The sequence below is a fragment of the Cuculus canorus genome, chromosome 8 (assembly GCF_017976375.1).
Source record: "Cuculus canorus isolate bCucCan1 chromosome 8, bCucCan1.pri, whole genome shotgun sequence".
Taxonomy (NCBI): Eukaryota; Metazoa; Chordata; class Aves; order Cuculiformes; family Cuculidae; genus Cuculus; species Cuculus canorus.
In genome coordinates, this window is record NC_071408.1 from 23,314,793 (window position 1) to 23,332,579 (window position 17,787).

The following is a 17,787-nucleotide window of genomic DNA, read 5'->3' on the forward strand; positions in this document are numbered from 1 at the left end:
TGTGTCCTGTCCAGGAAAAGGTCAGAAGGAAAATTTAATTTGTCAGAGGACAAGCCATCAAGTCTAGGTCTATAATATCATGAAACGGAAGTCTTTTTCATCCACAGTCTGTTTAAAGAAACACAAATAACAAAAAAATACATAAATAACACCAGCTGCATTACCATTCCTTGCGCAGAATATATAAGAATTGCTGTTGTGCTAGAACTGAGAGATCTAGAGCTGCTAGGACCTTAGATTTTAAACGGAAACCAAAAAGCATTAAGTTTCCAAAGCAAGGGATCTGGTAGCTAGCTGATAGAAGGGAAATATGCTGCATTGTTTGTATACGTATTCAAGAGGTCAGAATGCTGTTTCTAGTTATCTCTTGTTGATTTATTAGATGATTTTGGACGAAATACTTCTTAATGCTCACCTGTCTCCTGTTTCTAAATGACAATGGGTCTGATAGCTTAACTGCTGTAATTTAGAAAGGTGATCCTGTGGAGAGTAGAAGGAATTTTCTCCCATTTTACTTGTATGTATCTTGTAGGTAGGAGAGGTATTATAAGGTGTTTTCTCTGTCAGCATGAGCAGCCAGCCAGTTGCACTCCAGGACTACACAAATAACTGGAAATAGATTAAGAATTTGACAGAAGTGCTGCTTTGAACAAGATATTTGCTCTAGGATTTAGTTTGCTGATAATACAGGGTGAAATTCTTACCTTTGACTTCAGAGGTCTGTCCTAGCCGGCACTGGCCAGGAAGAGGTCCTTGTAACACTGCAGACTGGCGGCTTTCTTGGTGCCCAAGTCAATAAACAGATTCATCCTGATCCACTTACTCAGACTGATTTCCTGTGTGGACAGATTCAATATTTATTCTGTTGAGACTTACCTAGAATTCAACTTCTTATATTCAAAGCTAAAATGTCTTTAGGATTGTGTTCTGCACAATGGAGTCTCTCTGGAGATGTTACATGAACAGGTGCGATTATGGACCCAGAAAAAAATGATTTTGAAAAGGCTCAATGGATTTTTAGGTAAAAGCTTTCTTTTGTTTTCTTTAATCTGAAGCTCTATTGATGCCTCCTTATACTTAAATGCTATTGTGTAATGTAGACCAGGGTCTTTAAGTTCTAAATAGTTCTGAGGAGTATGGAGTATGAATCTCATTTTGGGCTCACATCCGGTAATAGCTTCTACTGAATAAGTAACTCAGATGAGGTTCAAACCAGTGACCCAGAATCCTGAAAACTGTATGTAAAAGTTCTAGTTGAATGTTAGCCATAGACTTAAATTTTCTAACCTTCCTTAATATGTTATCAATTTATCTTAAAATACTTCTCTTACTGTCACATATTAAAAGCACAGCTATTCTATTCATGAACTTAAAATAATGTGCTCAGGAGAATAACTAATTTGACCTGCATTTAAGCTAATGATGCAAATTTGTCTTTCAGTTTTAGCTTTTTCAACATTGTCTCTACAACACAGAATTCCTAAAAGTTGTAAAAAGCAGTTTAGAGGTTGTCCTGGGGTGGTTATTAATAAAGATGATGTTTAGGCTAAATGCGAGTGGCTATTAAAAATGGGCTATACCTGAAGTGCTCAACTATTCGGGAAGTCTCTCTTCATTATGAGAGCTGTGAGCTGGAATGTATGAGCTTCACAATTTGAAAAACTAAATGTGTGTAACAAATATTTTATGATGAAAAATGTGGGTTGCATCTGTACGAAAATAGCTCTGTGAAGGTCCTTGTCAGTGCTCCTTGTGAAATCCCTCATTGATATGAAATGTTCAGCTTCACTAAGACAACTATGAATTTTTCTGCCAGTTGTCAGACTGAAGAATCACGCTCAAAGGGATCAAATGTGCTCCCTCCGGTTGTCTCAGTGTCTCTCCCGAGGCAGCTGCACCCCTGCTCCAGGGCGTGAGGCAGGCTTGCTGCCCACCCTCTCTTCCTGCACATCACGAGCACATTGTCTGTGCTCAGCTAATAAATTCTGCCTTTTTAAACCTACACACCCACTGTTCTCATTAATGTGCCCATTGTTTAGTTATGTCAACCAAGTCCTTCTGTTTGTCCTGCCACTCCCTCTGCCCTGTACACCTTTGCCTTCTTTCCCCGTTCATTTCCTTCCACAAACTCCTTTGTCAATCTCTCCTGAACTGTTATCCCTGTAACCCTGAAGCTGCGTGATTGATGTGATTATAGTGCCTCTTTATCGGGGAACGCAGTGATAGGACAATGTGGAATGGTTTTAAGATGAAAGAGGAGATTTAGACTAGGTATTAGGAAGAAATTTGTTACTGTGGGGAGTGGTGAGTCACTGGCACAGGTCACCCAGAGAAGTCGTAGTTGCCCCATCCCTGGAGGTGTTCAAGGCCAGGTTGGATGGGGCTTTGAGCAACCTCATACAGTGAAAGATGTCCTTGCCCGTGGGAGGGGGATTGGAACTGATGGGCTTTAAGGTCCTTTCCCACCCAAAACACTCTGTGATTCTATGATAGGTGCAATGACCAAATTAAGATGATGTTTTAATCATTGATTAAACAATCGTCAATCAAACGATTGCATATCTATTAGAAATTTCAATTGCTTTAACTTTTTTTTTTTTTTTTACTCTGTACTTTAAATAATTTGTTCCTGAATGGATAACTTGGAATTGTGAGCAGGGCTGGGCGTTCCTCCTTCTGTGCCATTACCTGACCCTTGCGGTTCAGGGCAGAGCGCTCCACCCGGCAAACAGGCTCTTACAATGCATACATTAACTCTGCTCAATAGGAATGATATTTTCCTCCTGTTTCTTTCTCTGCAGGAATTAACGGCCAATTCCCGCACATGGTGATAACGAATCCTTCCTTCTCAGCTGCTTCCCTTCCCTGAGCTGGCTGAAGCCCTGCAGCCCGATCCCCGCTCCTGTGCGGATCCACAGCCCCCGGGAGGCACCGGGGCCGCCTGCACCCCGCATCCCCCCTTCTCCTCCCAAGGGAAGCAGCCAGGGCTGCCCTGCATCCCACATCCTTCCTTCCCATCTTGCATCCCTCCTTTCCAGCCCGAGGGAGGCAGCCAGGGCTGCCCTGCATCCCACATCCTTCCTTCCTATCTTCCATCCCTCCTTCCCAGCCCGAGGGAGGCAGCCAGGGCCGCCCTACATTTCGCATCCTTCCTTCTCATCTCGTATCCCACGTCCCCATCCCGAGGGAGGCAGTTGGGGCCGCCCTGCATCCCGCATCCTTCGTTCCCATCCCGAGGGAGGCAGCTGGGGCCGCCCTTCATCCCGCATCCTTCGTTCCCATCCCGAGGGAGGCAGCCTGGACCACCCCGCATCCCACGTTCCCATCCCGAGGGAGGCACCGGGGCCGCCTGCATCCCGCATCCATCCTTCCCATCCCGTGTCCCTCGTCCCCACCCCGATGGAGCATCCCGCATCCCCGCGGCGGGGCGGGCGCTGCCGCAGCCGCTCACCTGCCGGCGGCCCCGCCCGGCGCTGCCCGATCATGCGCCGAGGGCTCCGCTCCGCAGCCCTCTCTCCGCGCGGTTGCCGGGACGCCTCTGGGGACGCCTCCATGGACGCCCGGGCGGGCGGCAGCGGCGGGTAGGGCCCGGGCTGGGGCGGGGGCTCGGCCGGGGGGGGCTCGGCGGGTGCAGCCCGTGCCCGGGGGCTGCGGGAGGAGCTGCGGCCGGCGGGAACCGAGCCGCGCTCCGAGCCAGCGGCTCTGCCCGTCTGTCCGTCCCCTCACCGGTCCGGACGGAGCCCCCGGAGGCCGCGGGAGGGGTTCTTCGCACTCTCGGGGCTTTCTTTTTTGTTAGAGGAAGGCATTCGCTGCCCCTGATGACCCCCCGGTGCCGCGGCCCTTCGGTAGCGACGGGCAAATTAACTTTGAGCGGCAGAGCGGTGCCGGGGCTGGGGAGGACTCCATCCCTTTCGCTGAGGGAAAAGGGGAGCGGAACGTCGGCGAGAAGGACTCGGTAACTCGATGCCTTCTTGCTCAGCCCCATCGAGGAGCTGCAGGTGGAGAACTCCTGTCCTGTCCACGTGTGCACTTGGAACACACCGACTCCCTTTGGGAGCCTCTGAGGGAGCTGTTTCTTCAACAGCTGAATCAGTGTGCAAATAACATTCCTCCCCGCTGGTGACGGCGCGGTGGGTTTTAGACGTGGCTGCATTAAAGGCCTGATCGTGGATTCCTTGCTTGGCACACCTTGTTTGAAATGATCTGCTTTATAACCTCTGCAGGAGTAGAAACTTTGAGGAGGGCGCTTCGTGAGGTCAGCAAACCCCTTCTCTGCTTAGAAGGGTGGTGAACGTCCATTCGTGGTTCTTAATGGAGTGTTGGAAGTGGCGTTTTGCTCCTTCTTTGCTTCGGTGCTTTCCCTGTACCTTAAAGCTGAAAACAGCAAACAACCCAAGACTTTTCCTCTCCTGCAGAAACCATGGTGGAAAACATCCCCTGGATTTTAGGTTGGATAAGCTCCACGATAGTGCTCATTTTTGATGGCATCTGTGTGAACGTGGGGGTTGTTAGAGAGTGGACGGGGGGTGTCTACCGGCGCTTAAAGCAACAAAGTCCCACAGGATTAAAACCCACAGTCAATTAGCCCTGCTAATAATCTAAAATGACACATTCTGGTGTTTCTAATAGCCTGGTACAGTTTTGTTGCCCTGCTCTCTCTTGATAACTCTTTAATAGGCCAACTTTTTTTATTGTTAATTTTCATTTGACTCTCCAGGGTGGGGAAGGGGCCGTATGTTTGCAATAATGATTTTTAAATGACATCTCGCAACGCCTTCCCCGTCTTGTGTTTGCATTGACAACAGTAGTAGCAAAGGCTGAGAGATTACAATTATGACCACGTTGCGCTTCAGAAAATTTTGAATGTAGAGAGTAATGTTTGCAGAATCAGAAGCAGGAAGGAGTTTGCTGAATTTTCCTGGGTTGGGCAGGTTGTCCCACAAGTCAGACTGTGTTACTGAAGCTGCGGAAGAGCTTGGTGCGGAGTCGTCATCGCCTTTCTGCAGCTCCATCTACTGGAACCAGCTGTCTTCATTGCAGTCTGACATTGTACTGAGATGTAAAGTGCTTTAGATATTTCAGTTGCTGTAGTACAAAATGTTGAAAGCGTATATGTATCTCTCCAGATTTTTACTACTTTTGGGGAAAATATGACTTTTTTCATATTGTAGTTCATATTTTACTCAAAGTGCTCCTTTGGACCCCCAATGAAGCTCCTAGGCAGTGTTTTTTTCAGGGCTGAGCTTGTGCTTTCTTAAGTTTCAGATGTTTTTTGGGAATAGATTTTCATTTTTAGTTTATAGGTGGAGGACATGATTGCCTAATGGACTGGTAGGAACTAAAAACTAAATGCTAGGTGGTTTTTTTTGAGGAGTGGTGGTGGAAAATGACCTATTTTGCAGACTTTCAGCTTTTGTCTTCATTTTGATAATAAAACTTTGAGTCATCTTTTTGGAGAAAACAACTGTCAGAAGGGAGACAGAATGCTAGGGTGGTCATTCAGATGTACTCAGCTTCATGGCTTGAGTCTTGAATGCAAATCAAATAGAATGTGATACTGAATTTACATGTGATTTTATCTTTCTTTCTCATTGGCTTTAACTAAAATTATTATCCCGAGCTGATGAAATTGTCTCACTGTATCTACATGAAGGTTTTCAATTTTCACCAGTGTCTCCTGTCAGAAAGAAGGGAAAAAAATGCCAGAAAGATCACAGATTGCTCTAATTCTGACTTCAAAATCAGCCTTGGTTGGGTTTTTTGTTTTGTTTTGGTTTTGGTTTAGTTTGTTTTTGCTTTTATCCTCAGGTAGCTTATTTAATTGTTTTTGCACTCTGAAATGGAGAGAATAACTGTCGGCTGCTTGAAGCCATTGTGCCTAAGAATAACTCTTCTAAATGTCTTTAGAAATACTGAGTGCCAAGAAAACTTGCTACTAGTACTTTTTTTCTGGTTTTGACTATTGTTTCAATATTAGGCAGGTTCAAGAGTTATAAGGCGTATTGAAGTGCTAGGCTTGAATTTTTATGTAATTGGAGAGAAAGTGGCATTGTTATTTGCCAAGGTAGCGTGAAAGAAGGCTTTGCAGATGACTCCTAAAATTTACAGTCAGGTTGTTGGAAGCTCTCAGGGAAACATAATCTGAAAATTCTTGTAAAATAATGATTAAAGGCAAATCAACAGTTCTCTGTTTGTTAAAGTCTTTTGTGCCATTTCTATAGATTTTTTTTTTTATGAGAGCCTAAAGTACTGTTCAGCAATGGAATTGAAACAAAAGCATGATTATTTTTTCTTTAAGTTGCAGTAAAACATATTGCAGAGTAATTTATTTTGAAAATACTTTGCATAGATTTAATTAAAAACCCAAAATAAATAAAACACAAACCAAGAAACATTTCAGCTCAGATTAAGTACTGTGGGAAAATGCCTTTTCAGCCAAAATGTGTCTTTCATCGCTTCCACATTCATCACCACACTGAATGTCTGAAAGAAGGGAAATGTAAATCTGCATAAGAAAGTAGAAACCAGACTTTACAGAACACCGAAGGTGCGTAGAAAACTACTTTAATCTACCAGTCAGTCTTTACTGTTGCTAGGTAATGGAGAATCCAACCAAAAGGGGAAATTGCATAATATCCCTCCTTAAATTTCCACTGAATCTTATTTCAGAAATAATACAGACCTCTATCTTGATCTTGCAGTCCTTACAAAAACAAATTTGTCAGAGTCTGTCTGGTTTCTTACCATGGATGTGGCAAATGTGAGCTTGCATTTTGCTTAATCGCTTTCTTGTTAGTTTACTGGGTACCTAAATGTGCTCAACACCACTGCAACACAACTGCCTGGTGCAGCTCTTGTTGATTGCTCAGTCGTTTTAATATGAAAATTTGTTTTCTTTTAATTTTGACCCTGTGTGAGCTGATTTTTCTGTGTACATTCCAGTAGGTTCTAGCAGTTCCAGGATGCTTGGGTTGATAATTCATCAGTTTACAGACTGTAGCGTGTGTATAAAAATATTTTTTTTTTATTCTCTCTGATGCAGTTAATTCTACTCGCTGGGAATAATCACCCACAGTGGGGCATGTAGCCCTCTGTGAGTAGTCATGGCAGTATATTCGGAAAGGGAACTGTAAAAACAGCAACAACACTTTCTATTTGTCTGAACAAACCTATCATAATGACTTTATTGTGTTGTTTGCTGTTCAAATACAGGATGAGAACTGTGATCATAGTGCAACCTAGATCCTGCTTGGTGCCAGTTAAACAGCAGTGGGACCAGAGCAGAACACAAGTCTGCTGATGCCCTGGACTTTGTTCTGCTTACTTGACTGCTTTGCCACATCCCTTTCTTTTGTGAGCTTTCACTGAAACACTCGCTGAAAGCTGGAGTATCTTTTTAAGAGACCTTTTGACATTGCTGAGGCATCAGCAACTTAGTGGTTTCAGAGCTGAGTTAATCTCAAAAATAAATCATGTCATACTCTGTGTACAACTTGAAATACTGACAAAGATCTCCTGAATTCCACCCTTGCATCACTGTTGTGTTTCTATACAGGATATTTGGAGAACTCGGATATCGAAACCTTTCCAGTTTGTTTGTTGTTAGAAGTAATGGTGTTTCGGCAGCACTGAGGAATCGGTCATGGGCCAGAGCGGTGTTTGAGAACACAAAAAGTTAAATGCTGAGGTATTACTAGCTTGGCAAATAGAATGGGAAAGGATACAGTAGAATTAATGTTCTTGCATTAACTTACTTACTTTTGAATTATGAACAAGTTTCTGTATTGCCTGAAAACTGAATAGTAATAAATTATTGTGAGAACTGCTTACTGGTTCTCTTTTTCATGGTAATGGGAGTGCTGTTCATCTGAGATTATTGCTGATCACGTGTGGTTTTGGAAATATTTGCAGAAGTGGGAAAAAAATTCTTCCCAAGTAAGGTGCTTCTTTTTTTTTTTTTCTTTGAATGTATTTTTTCAGTCTGAGGCTCAGAACATTTGTAACCCAGTGTTGCTCAAAGCAGTCATCTATTTAGAAAAGTGGTAGTCATTGATTTAGAAATGACCTGACAAACTTGAAAAGGCTGAGGAAGTTACTCCAGGTGTCTGCTGGTGTCTTGTAGTGTCTCTGTGATTATCCAGCATTATGAGGTGAGAAACTGGTGTAATGGCAAGAATTTCTGTGTTCAGTGGTGGTATTTTTGAAAGCGTGCGGTGAGAAGGACATCTTGGTGTCAGTGATGGTACCTGCCACATATGTTGGTCAGGTGTTTGTATGTTGGAAAGTGGTTTTTGATTCCAAGCAGAGCTTGGAATTGTGCTTTGGGATGCTCCTCACTTCTGTGAATGGTTGAAGTGTTAGCGCTGATGAAGCTTGGGTGGCCTGAGTGGCGCAGCTTTTGTAGGGAGCAAATGGTTTTACTACTCCTTCCTCTTCAGAAAAAATGAAGCTGCTTTGAGCATGTGAGACTAATCTCTTTACAGTTCTGCTTCATACTCTAGAAAGAAGTTGTTTAACAATTTATTGCTCTTTTCTGACTACGTAGCTTGAAGCGACCCTCTCTACATCTCTTTGTAAAGACAGAGAGAATGTAGTGCTAATTATTGTTTCTCTTTACATCCTTGGCTCTCTGAGTCATAGCAGTAAGGTGTGCTGCCAGGTATATTCATTATGGATGCATGTAGCTTAAAAGAGCTGCAAAAATATGCATTGGTGCAAGTCAGTCCTTTCCGCCAGTGCTGTGAGTGTTTGTGCTGCTTCTTAATAGCACGATGAGCATTTTCATGCAAAAATCAAAACTGTGTGTTATGTAGAAAGTCCTTGATATGAAGGGAGTGAAGGAGGCCAAAACACTGTGTAGTGTTTTGCTAAACATAAAATAAAATCCAAATTACTTAATGCGAAACTTTTGAGCTGAAATTGTAACCCTTCATTAAAAACCACTGTGTTCTCCTTGCCTTCCATGTAGTAACTGGGTGCTAAATGGTTTCTGTTGTGTTGCAGAAGGAATGTGTCAGTGGGGCTGCAAGGAGCAGAAGCCAGCTGTGCAGTATAGATGGAATTATTGCAGCAATCAAGCCAAAACCCAGGCTGGTGTTCATTAGAGTAGCTCTGCTGATGTTGTAAGATGAAAGTAGCATCAGTCATTACTGAGCCCAGTCATGCTGATGTGGTTCAAGCCCTTGAGATAGAAGATCCCTAGTATGATCACGGAGATTTTGCTGTGAAGTTTCTTTGGGATGGAAATATAGTCTTTCCACTAGATGCTTTTCTCTGATCTTGCATCTCACTTGCTTTACATCTTTGGGACTAGCCTGTATTTGGGAAAACAGAGCGGGCTTCCATTGCTCCTCACTCCAGGAGCCTCCTGATGACAGGGAGAAGAAGATTGAGTACTGAGTCACCAGCAATTGGTCTTCTCTGTGGTGGTTTCTCATCAAGTACTGGTTTAGCTCAGTTGTGGTTGATTCTTTGTATTTTATTCTCTTCCTCCAAATGAAGTTCCCAGTGCACACTACCTCAGCTGACTTATGCAGATAAAGTAGATTTGGCAGAGAAATGTATCCGTGTACTCAATTATGACTGATTTAACTTGCTTTCAGTGTTTCACAATGCTGAGGGAGCTCTTGAATTACTGTTGAAAGTGTTGCTATAAAGGCACAAACTCCAGACTTAGCTTTTTTGCAAAGTTCTAATAATTACTGAAGTTGAATGAGTTGGTAAGTCAGCATTTTGCAGAATACAGGTGCAAGATCCTTTTTATTGAGGAAATCCATAAAACCCAATTACAAATGGTAAAGCATATGCAATACAAACTTTTAGTGAGAAACCAGTCAACATCATGCACGCTGAAATAAAAAATGCAAAAATACTGTAATGCCTATCCTCAAAAAAGCCTTTCCTCCCCCTCTTTTTGATCATGGAAACATGATTCTTTACTTTTGAAAATGCTTTACTTTTCATTAGTGTTCAGAAATCAGTTTTGCTTAGGTCTGTGTATTCATTTTGTCTGATATTGCTGTTGGCATAAAAAGGATTTGATGTTTAAGGGGCATTGCCTAGGATGTCCCCAGTAATTGCACTTAGACCATGAGGATGTAGTGGAGTAAGGAGATCAGGTCTTGCCTTAAGTCACAGAGTAGACTGTAATTACAATTTGTAAAGCACTGCCAGTCATGATTCCCAGGGCAGAGAACCTTGATTTCATAAATAATAAAATCACAGTGAGAACCATATTCCTGTCCTTTGCAAGACCTGCTGCCAGAAAGCAAAAAAGGAAAGAAGCTTCTAAAACAGAGGAGAAGATGGCTTAAATCTGGAAGTATTTCAGATCTTATTTTTTCAGATTTGTTTTCTTTAGTTAAAAGAAAACATTGATACATGTGGGGATAGAGGGGTTGGATGCTAAAGGTTGTCTGAATGTATATTGCTTCCAGAGAAGTGGTATTCAAATAAAAACCAGCCAATTCAAGACTTGAAGAACTTGGCAGAAACAGCCAGAGCCTTCACCATACAGAACTTTAAAGACCATTTGGAGAAATACGGTATTGAATAGAAATTGTATAAACAGCTAGTGAAAATGTTGAGTAATCTTTTCAGAGTGGCTCGCGATCCTGCTATGGAAGCACCCTGGTTAATTTTAAATTGTAAGCGGCAGTTATTCCCAAGTTGGGGAGAAAGACCCAGTAATACCTTTTATCTCCTGCTGTGGCCCAGGTACGTGGTGCTCTTGTGGATATGTAATGAAGTCATTAATGGGGCAGCCTGTGGATCTTTTACAATAATTTTTATACCAAATGCAGCGTAGGTTTTTCCTGCACAGGATGTCATAAAACCAGCAAGAGATCTAATCAGGTATGTTAAAGTCTGCAGAGTATCTTCCTGAAATTATCCTTTGCTTGTTAAGCATTTTGGGCTCTTCCTTCAGCAGCTGCTGTATTCATGCTGGGTGCTGCATTATGTAATCTAACAAATAAGACCATGCATAGGAGAAAAGATATGTATAGTTTTTAACATTAGACGCTCTTGAAGAAATTAATTTATCTAAGTAGATCATGGCTGATCAACTTCTACAGTCCAGCTATCATTAATGAGCGGGTTGACTGCTTTTGCTGCTTGTAACTCCTCTTATACACAGGACCAGTGCTGCTGACATGCCAGGAAAGCAGTTTGGGAGCGTTCACCATTTTGGGCTAAACTGGCCACATGAGCCCCCTCTACTGATTAAGTTGTTTATGCTAACCCACACCATTAAGTGTTGTGACCTTAAAGACAGTAGTTTACAAAGACTGTGTCAAGTCTTACTGCTGCCCAAAGGGGTAAGAACCGATGAGAAGAAGCAGTTTGCCTGGTGGATTGAAGCCTGTTTTGTGGAGAATCCTTGCTGGGGAGAAGTACTTTCTTGTCTCTCTCACCTGTTTCTCACACTTGCAGCAATTAATGCTCATTTCTCCTGCCTGTCAGCCGGCCTCATTTGACTCTCTGTCCTGGTTCACAGGTTTTTGACATGGTCTGCTGCAGTGTGCTGTAATTTTTGTTGTTTCAGATCTGTAATTACAGGGATATTTGACTTCTGCCAAGCTTGTACTGAATGAAAGATAGCACTAGTTTCAGACAGGTCTGTAGATCAAAGATGCTGGCAACTGCCAACGCCTTCTACATTAGTAGTATCCAGTGATGTATGAACTTCACGTGTCGTGAACCGGCACCCAAATTGCTCATTTATAGTATGTCGTAAGTGAACTAGCGATGCTCATAACTCTCATGGTATCATCTGTAATGACCAATCAGAGAGGATGGTATCGCAGGCAGGCAGAGCTGCCCTATCCTGCACTTGCAGTGTGACTGTCGCTCCGAGCTGGTTACGTAGCACCCAGTGCTGCTGCTGGTGCTGCTGGATGTTGGTGCCTTGATGCCGAGTGACCATGCAAGTGACTATGTCAGAAAGCACAAGGGATTTAGCAGAAAGGTAAGTAGCAGTGCACAGCATTTTCCATTTAGCTTAGAGGCAATTCTGATCTTGTTATTGAGAGCAGGAGAGAATCTGCAGCCCACTGAAGCATGACTAATCAGTTTGCTGAAATGCTGAGCACTCTATAGCTTGAAGTATTTCTTCCTTATTGTTAACGCAATAAATGATGTTTTGTAGCATTTATGTAAGGTGGATATTGTGTTCAGGTCTTAAGCCCTTTACTTGGGCATTACAGCAAATGTCAGGTTTCCTTGGGGCATGAAGGAACTGTGCAACTTGTATTTTTGCTGCTGTTGGAGATGGCATTGTGTTAATAGTTTTTATTCCAGAAAAAGTTAATTAAGTAATATAGCTTATTTGTGCTTTGAGCTTCAGTAGTGTTTTTTTCTTTGTTAGATTTTTCTGTTACAAAGGAATATTTTGAAAAGGTTTGTTTGTATTGAATGGGGTAGTTTTCCTGCATGACAAGAAAAAAAGAAAAAAAAACAGGTAAAATGTTAGTAGTCAAAGAATTGTAAAACAGAAGAAAACATGTTTTATGTAGTGTTAAATATGCTGTTTGGTTCAGGGACAAAGATTTTTGAAGGATGATAAGAATTGTAATACATGTAAACAACAACTGGCAAAGTTTTAATTGTTAGAGTAAGTAAGGCTCAGAATAGTTAGGCAGACCTGATACTGCATATTGTAGGAGACGTCTGCCAAGACTTGGCTAATCAATGTTTGCAAAGCACTTGAAGAGTCTCCTTGTGCAGAAGGATTTGCAGTGTGATGAAAACAGACACTATGAACAATGTCACATAATGTTTCTCTCAGATTTATAATCCTGTTTTTCATATGTATAGTTACGCACCTTTTTCTTTGCAGTCATTATTCTTAAAAACGAAAGCAAACACTGCTGCAGTCAGTGGTTATTACTGATGCTATCTGTTTGTTCTGTGCTCCCCTTCCTTTTCCTTAAGCTGATACCAGGGCTTTTCTTTCTGCTTTTCCTTTCAACAGGCTGTAGTGTGCCATATTTTTAAAGAAGTAGCATAGTTTCTAAGTCACAAGACAGATCCCATCAGTTAGAGCTTTTCAGAGCCAGGAACACAATGAGGATATGTTTGTATTTTGTTGAGGGAACTTTTTTGTGCAGACTTGTATATAACATATTTGTGCAATGCAGCTCTTTGATCATTAGATTCAGATGTTTCAACTGTCCTAACGTTGGCCAGGTGACCTTAACTTTGTTAGTCCAACGCCTTATTGTTTCTTCTGTGGATTTTTTTTGTCTGGCAGTTCTGGTGATGATGAAGTTGGGCCAAACTTGTTCAGCTGGTCTGTATTATCCTGCTGCCAGTAACTCAAAGACCAGCTGAGAAACCTTGTGATGGGTCAGGCTGACATCTGAATGTTGTAAAGGAGAAAAGTACAGCCAGAGTAAGCCACTGAGAACCTTCTGACTTGGAGATGCGGCAGCAGTATTTTTTTGTTTGAGTGCAGTAGCCCTTCTTAGGGACAGCAGTGTTCCCAGGAGCATGCACAATGTGAAATTTTAACCTGCCTGCAAGCCTGTGGTGGCCTGATGGTCAGGAACCAAATTGAACATGAACTGAACTAACACAGATGTTCCAGCAGTAGTCACTGTTTTATCCTTAAAGTGACAGCATGATCTTGACATCACCCACCTGTAGTCTCTGTCAGCCTTACACACAGTCAGATGTGGGTTGTCACCAAGTGATTCTGTGTTCTTGATATCTGAGCTCATCAAACTGCTGTGCTCCCAAACAGTAACTTCTGCATGTCGAGGTTCTTATTTACAGTACATACAGTTTATCTTATTTTTGAAAAGTACAAAGCTTAAATTGCTTTCCGCGTGTCACAGGGTAAGATCATAGTTAAAAAAAAGCCAAACCACAGATTTAATAGAAGTCACTTTAATTTTGTGCTGTCACTAGAAATGGAATAGCCAGTTATACGTGAGAATAAGTCTGGAACTAAAGAAGAGGGGTTTGAATGTGGCAGCAGTGCACCGGAGAAGGAGGACTGATGTGCTAAGTTTATTTTCTTCTCTGACAGGTCACCTACATCAGACCTCAACGTGGCGTTGCATGAGTGCATGGCAGCTCTGGATTTGTTTCTTAACAACAAGTTCTCAGATGCTTTGGCTTCTTTACAAGCAAAGTAAGTTGGTTACTTTTACTAGTTTTCCTCTGTTTATTTTTCTTTGCTTCACCGTCTCTCAGGAGAATTGATTAAGACAGCTGGTTCTCCATTATTAGTTGATAGGACTGCATGGTTTATTTCAAGAGGGGGCGGTAAGTTAATGTGCTAAGTTTTGGGGAAGACAATAAGTGCTTTACACTTGGATGAGTAAATAACAGGATTGATCAAAGGCAACTATGAAAAGTACAGAATTGTCCAGAGAAGTAACCCCTTAGCTGTAATACCCTATGTGAGATTCTTCCTTCTTGAAGAATAAAAACCATCTTCTTTGAATTTATTTTTTCCTCCTCCTTTCCCATATCTTTCTACGTACTATGAGAATTTGAGAATTTGGGGGTTTGTGTCTAAAGGAGCAACTGACCGTGAATTGCCAGATTTGAGACACATTACTTTAGGTATGAATTCTTTTTTTGTTTTCTAATAAACACTTGCAGAAACTTTCTCACAGCTTATTTTGCATTTCAGTGTTGTGGTCGTGCCCTCTGTTTCCTAATAACATTGTGGCCCAGCATGTAATGAGTGACCCAGCTGTAAGCAGTGAGATCATAAAATACCTTCTAGAAACTGTTGTGTCTTTACAATGTCTGTGAGTTTCCATACCCTGTCCTGAAGTTCCCTGCGCTTTTGGCTTGTTGAAATCTGTGGTTAATTCACATTTTTCCCTCCAGTTTTCTCCATTTATTTTTGAGCCGTCGGCAAATTACATTATGCCGCCTTTCAGGCCACTGAAATGTGGAACGAGTAAAATTTGTAGGTAATGCAGTAAGGTGTCTTTGATATGCATAAGGGGTAACTAAAGTAAAGACTACATGTCTGCTTTGCTGAGACATCAGCCTCAGTTTTTGTTGCCAGAATCTGTAGCTTACATGAAAGTGCACTCTGCTAAAGATATTGATGATAAATTGTAGAATCGGATGTATTAATGACACAGGGTTTATTCACAGCAGTGTTATTATGTGTTTATGTCATCAGAAGATGTCATAAAAATGGTAAGAAGAATAACTGCGTTTTCATTAAATTCTGACAGTAAAGCCCCTGTGCCCATCTGGAATGGCTTACTCAGTGCTTGGCCTAAAATAGGGAGAAATTTTATTGAAGAGAGTTTCCAAAACACTGCAAAAGCTAGCAAGGCTATGGGGTTAGAGGTTTTTTTGTAAATCCATCTTTCTTTCGTTGGATAGGTTTTCATTCAGCTTTAGTTGGGCCCTGCAGAACATATTTCACGAGCTGATGCTCTGGTTTTGTACGTGGCTTTATTCCACACTCCAAAACCATTTTGAAACTGATTTTTCTTTTTATCCTGTTGTTATGAGAGGGCCTGTATTCCTGTTGGTTTTGGCAGTGAGGACAGTACAGGCTTAGCAGACTTTAGCAGGATCTTTGCGGGTGTAATGCAGAAACAGGATGCTGAATTTCCCCACAGATGATATCCATTAAGGACACGCTCCATCTCTTTAGGAGATGACAAAAGCTGTAGAGTGGGTATGGTGACACCGAATATTTTCTTTAGGAGTCATCAGTTCCTCACTGTTGCCTTTCAGTGTGCTGAGATTTGAAATTGGTTTTCACGGTCCATAAACATACTGTCTTTGTTTAAAGAAATACTTTTCAGTTTTTATGTGCCTGTAAAGAATATCATCCAGGGGCAAATCCTGTCTGACCAACTTAGTGGCTCTCTATGATGGAGTAACTGCAGCGGTGGACACAGGTAAACCAATAGATGTGGTCTATCTAGACTTCTGTGAAGCCTTTGACACGGTCCCCCACAACATCCTTCTCTGTAAATTGGAGAGAGATGGATTTGATGGGTGGACAGTACGGTGGATAAGAAACTGGCTGGATGGTCTTATTCAAAGAGCAGTGGTCAACGGCTCAAAGTCCAGATGGAGATCTGTGACGAGTGGTGTCCTCTAGGGGTCCGTACTGGGACCAGTGCTGTTTAATATCTTCATCTGTGATACAGACAGTGAGATTGAGTGCACCCTTAGCGGGTTTGCAGACGATACCAAGCTGAGTGGTGTAGTTGCCACACCGGAAGAACGGGATGTCATCCAGGGGGACCTGGAGAGACTGGAGATGTGGACCTGTGAGAACCTCATAAGGTTTAACAAGGCCAGGTGAAAGGTCCTGCACCTGGGTCAGGGCAATCCCTGTTTTCGGTACATGATGGGGGATGATGTGCTTGAGAGCAGCCCTGCAGAGAAGGACTTGGGGGTGCGGGTCGATAAGAAGCTCGACGTGAGCCGGCAATGTGTGCTTGCAGCACAGAAGGCAAAACGTGTCCTGGGCTGCATCAATAGAAGCATGGCCAGCAGGGCGAGGGAAGTGATTCTGCCCCTCTTGTGAGACCTCATCTGGAATACTGTGTCCAGTTCTGGAATCCTTAACATAAGAAGGATATGGAGCTGTTGGAATGGGTCCAGAGGAGAGCTACAAAGATGATCGGAGGGCTGGAGCACCTTCCATACAAGCACAGGCTGAGAGTTGGGCTTGTTCAGCCTGAAGAAGAGCAGGCTCCGCGGAGATTTTATAGAGACCTTCCAGTGCCTGAAGGGGCTACAGGAAAGCTAAGGAGGGACTATTCATAAAGGCTTGTGGTGATAGGAAGAGGAGGAACGAGTACAAACTGGAGAGGGGCAGATTTAGGCTAGACATTAGGATGAATTTCTTCACTGTGAGAGTGCTGAGGCACTGGCACAGGTTGCCCAGGGAAGTTGTGGCTACCGCATCCCTGGAGATGTTCAAGGCCAGGTTGGATGGGGCCTTGGGCAGTCTTATCTAGTGGAAGGTGTCCCTGCCCATGGCAGGGGGATTGGAACTGGATGATCTTTAAGGTCCTTTCCAACCCTAACTATTCTATGATTCTATGACCATATAATAGATTTCGCTGCTTTACCACTGAGTCTCGAGGACATACTCTGCTCTGTATTACATTGCTGCAGATTCACTAAATTACTCACATTTGGCTTCCACAATAAGTGTATTTTCAACTGATTTGCACCATGTGTAACTGTGAGCAGATTTGGCAATGTATGAGAGTGAAAACTGGGATGTCTTTCCTAGCAGCTTAAAAATAAATATTTGAGGAGAGTGTCTAGACTTGTGTTGAGGTAAAGCTCATTTTTGCTCGTTAGAAAAACAAATCCATCATAAAGAAGAGATGATCTTGTTTCATAAAAAAAATTTAATCTGGCCTTTTTGCCCCATATTACATACCTTTTCTTGTTTCCTCAGCTGCCTTTTAGTTTTTAGAGTAACTTTTCTTTATTGTCATTAGTAGTCACTGTACAATAGCAGGCTCCAATTATCTTACAGTTTCTGAAATAAGTTCAAGTTAGTCTTTTATATGGAGTATTTACATGAAGTCTAAGAACTCTTAAGAAATTCCCTAAATTCAGTCACCAAACACAGCAGTAATTTTCAAAATATAACCTGTTAACTATAACAATGAGTAACACTGAAACTGTCCAGTCCACTGGAATGGGAAAACAAAACCTCATCTCCCTCCTCAACCCCGAGATCCATAGATTAAGAGCTGACTAGATTTTAGCCCTCATGTAATTGCAAGCAGATAATCGTAAATTAAAGAGTTGATTATGCTGAGATGT

At 42.4% G+C, this 17,787-nt stretch overlaps 1 protein-coding gene across 4 annotated transcripts in view; it reads left to right on the plus strand.

The window, feature by feature from the left end:
- The first annotated feature begins 3,480 nt into the window (after positions 1 to 3,480).
- TTC39A (tetratricopeptide repeat domain 39A) overlaps positions 3,481 to 17,787 on the plus strand; it is a 50,627-nt gene continuing 36,320 nt past the window's right edge. Inside the window, exons 1-2 of one of the 4 annotated variants that reach the window (XM_054073305.1) lie at positions 3,481 to 3,581; positions 14,033 to 14,137. In XM_054073305.1, coding sequence (XP_053929280.1) covers positions 3,484 to 3,581; positions 14,033 to 14,137 — 203 coding nt within the window. In that variant the 5' untranslated portion in view covers positions 3,481 to 3,483. Of the gene's footprint in view, positions 3,582 to 11,807; positions 11,969 to 13,187; positions 13,394 to 14,032; positions 14,138 to 14,540; positions 14,575 to 17,787 lie in introns of those variants that run through there. The other 3 variants (XM_054073306.1, XM_054073307.1, XM_054073308.1) reach the window with 3 other exon arrangements.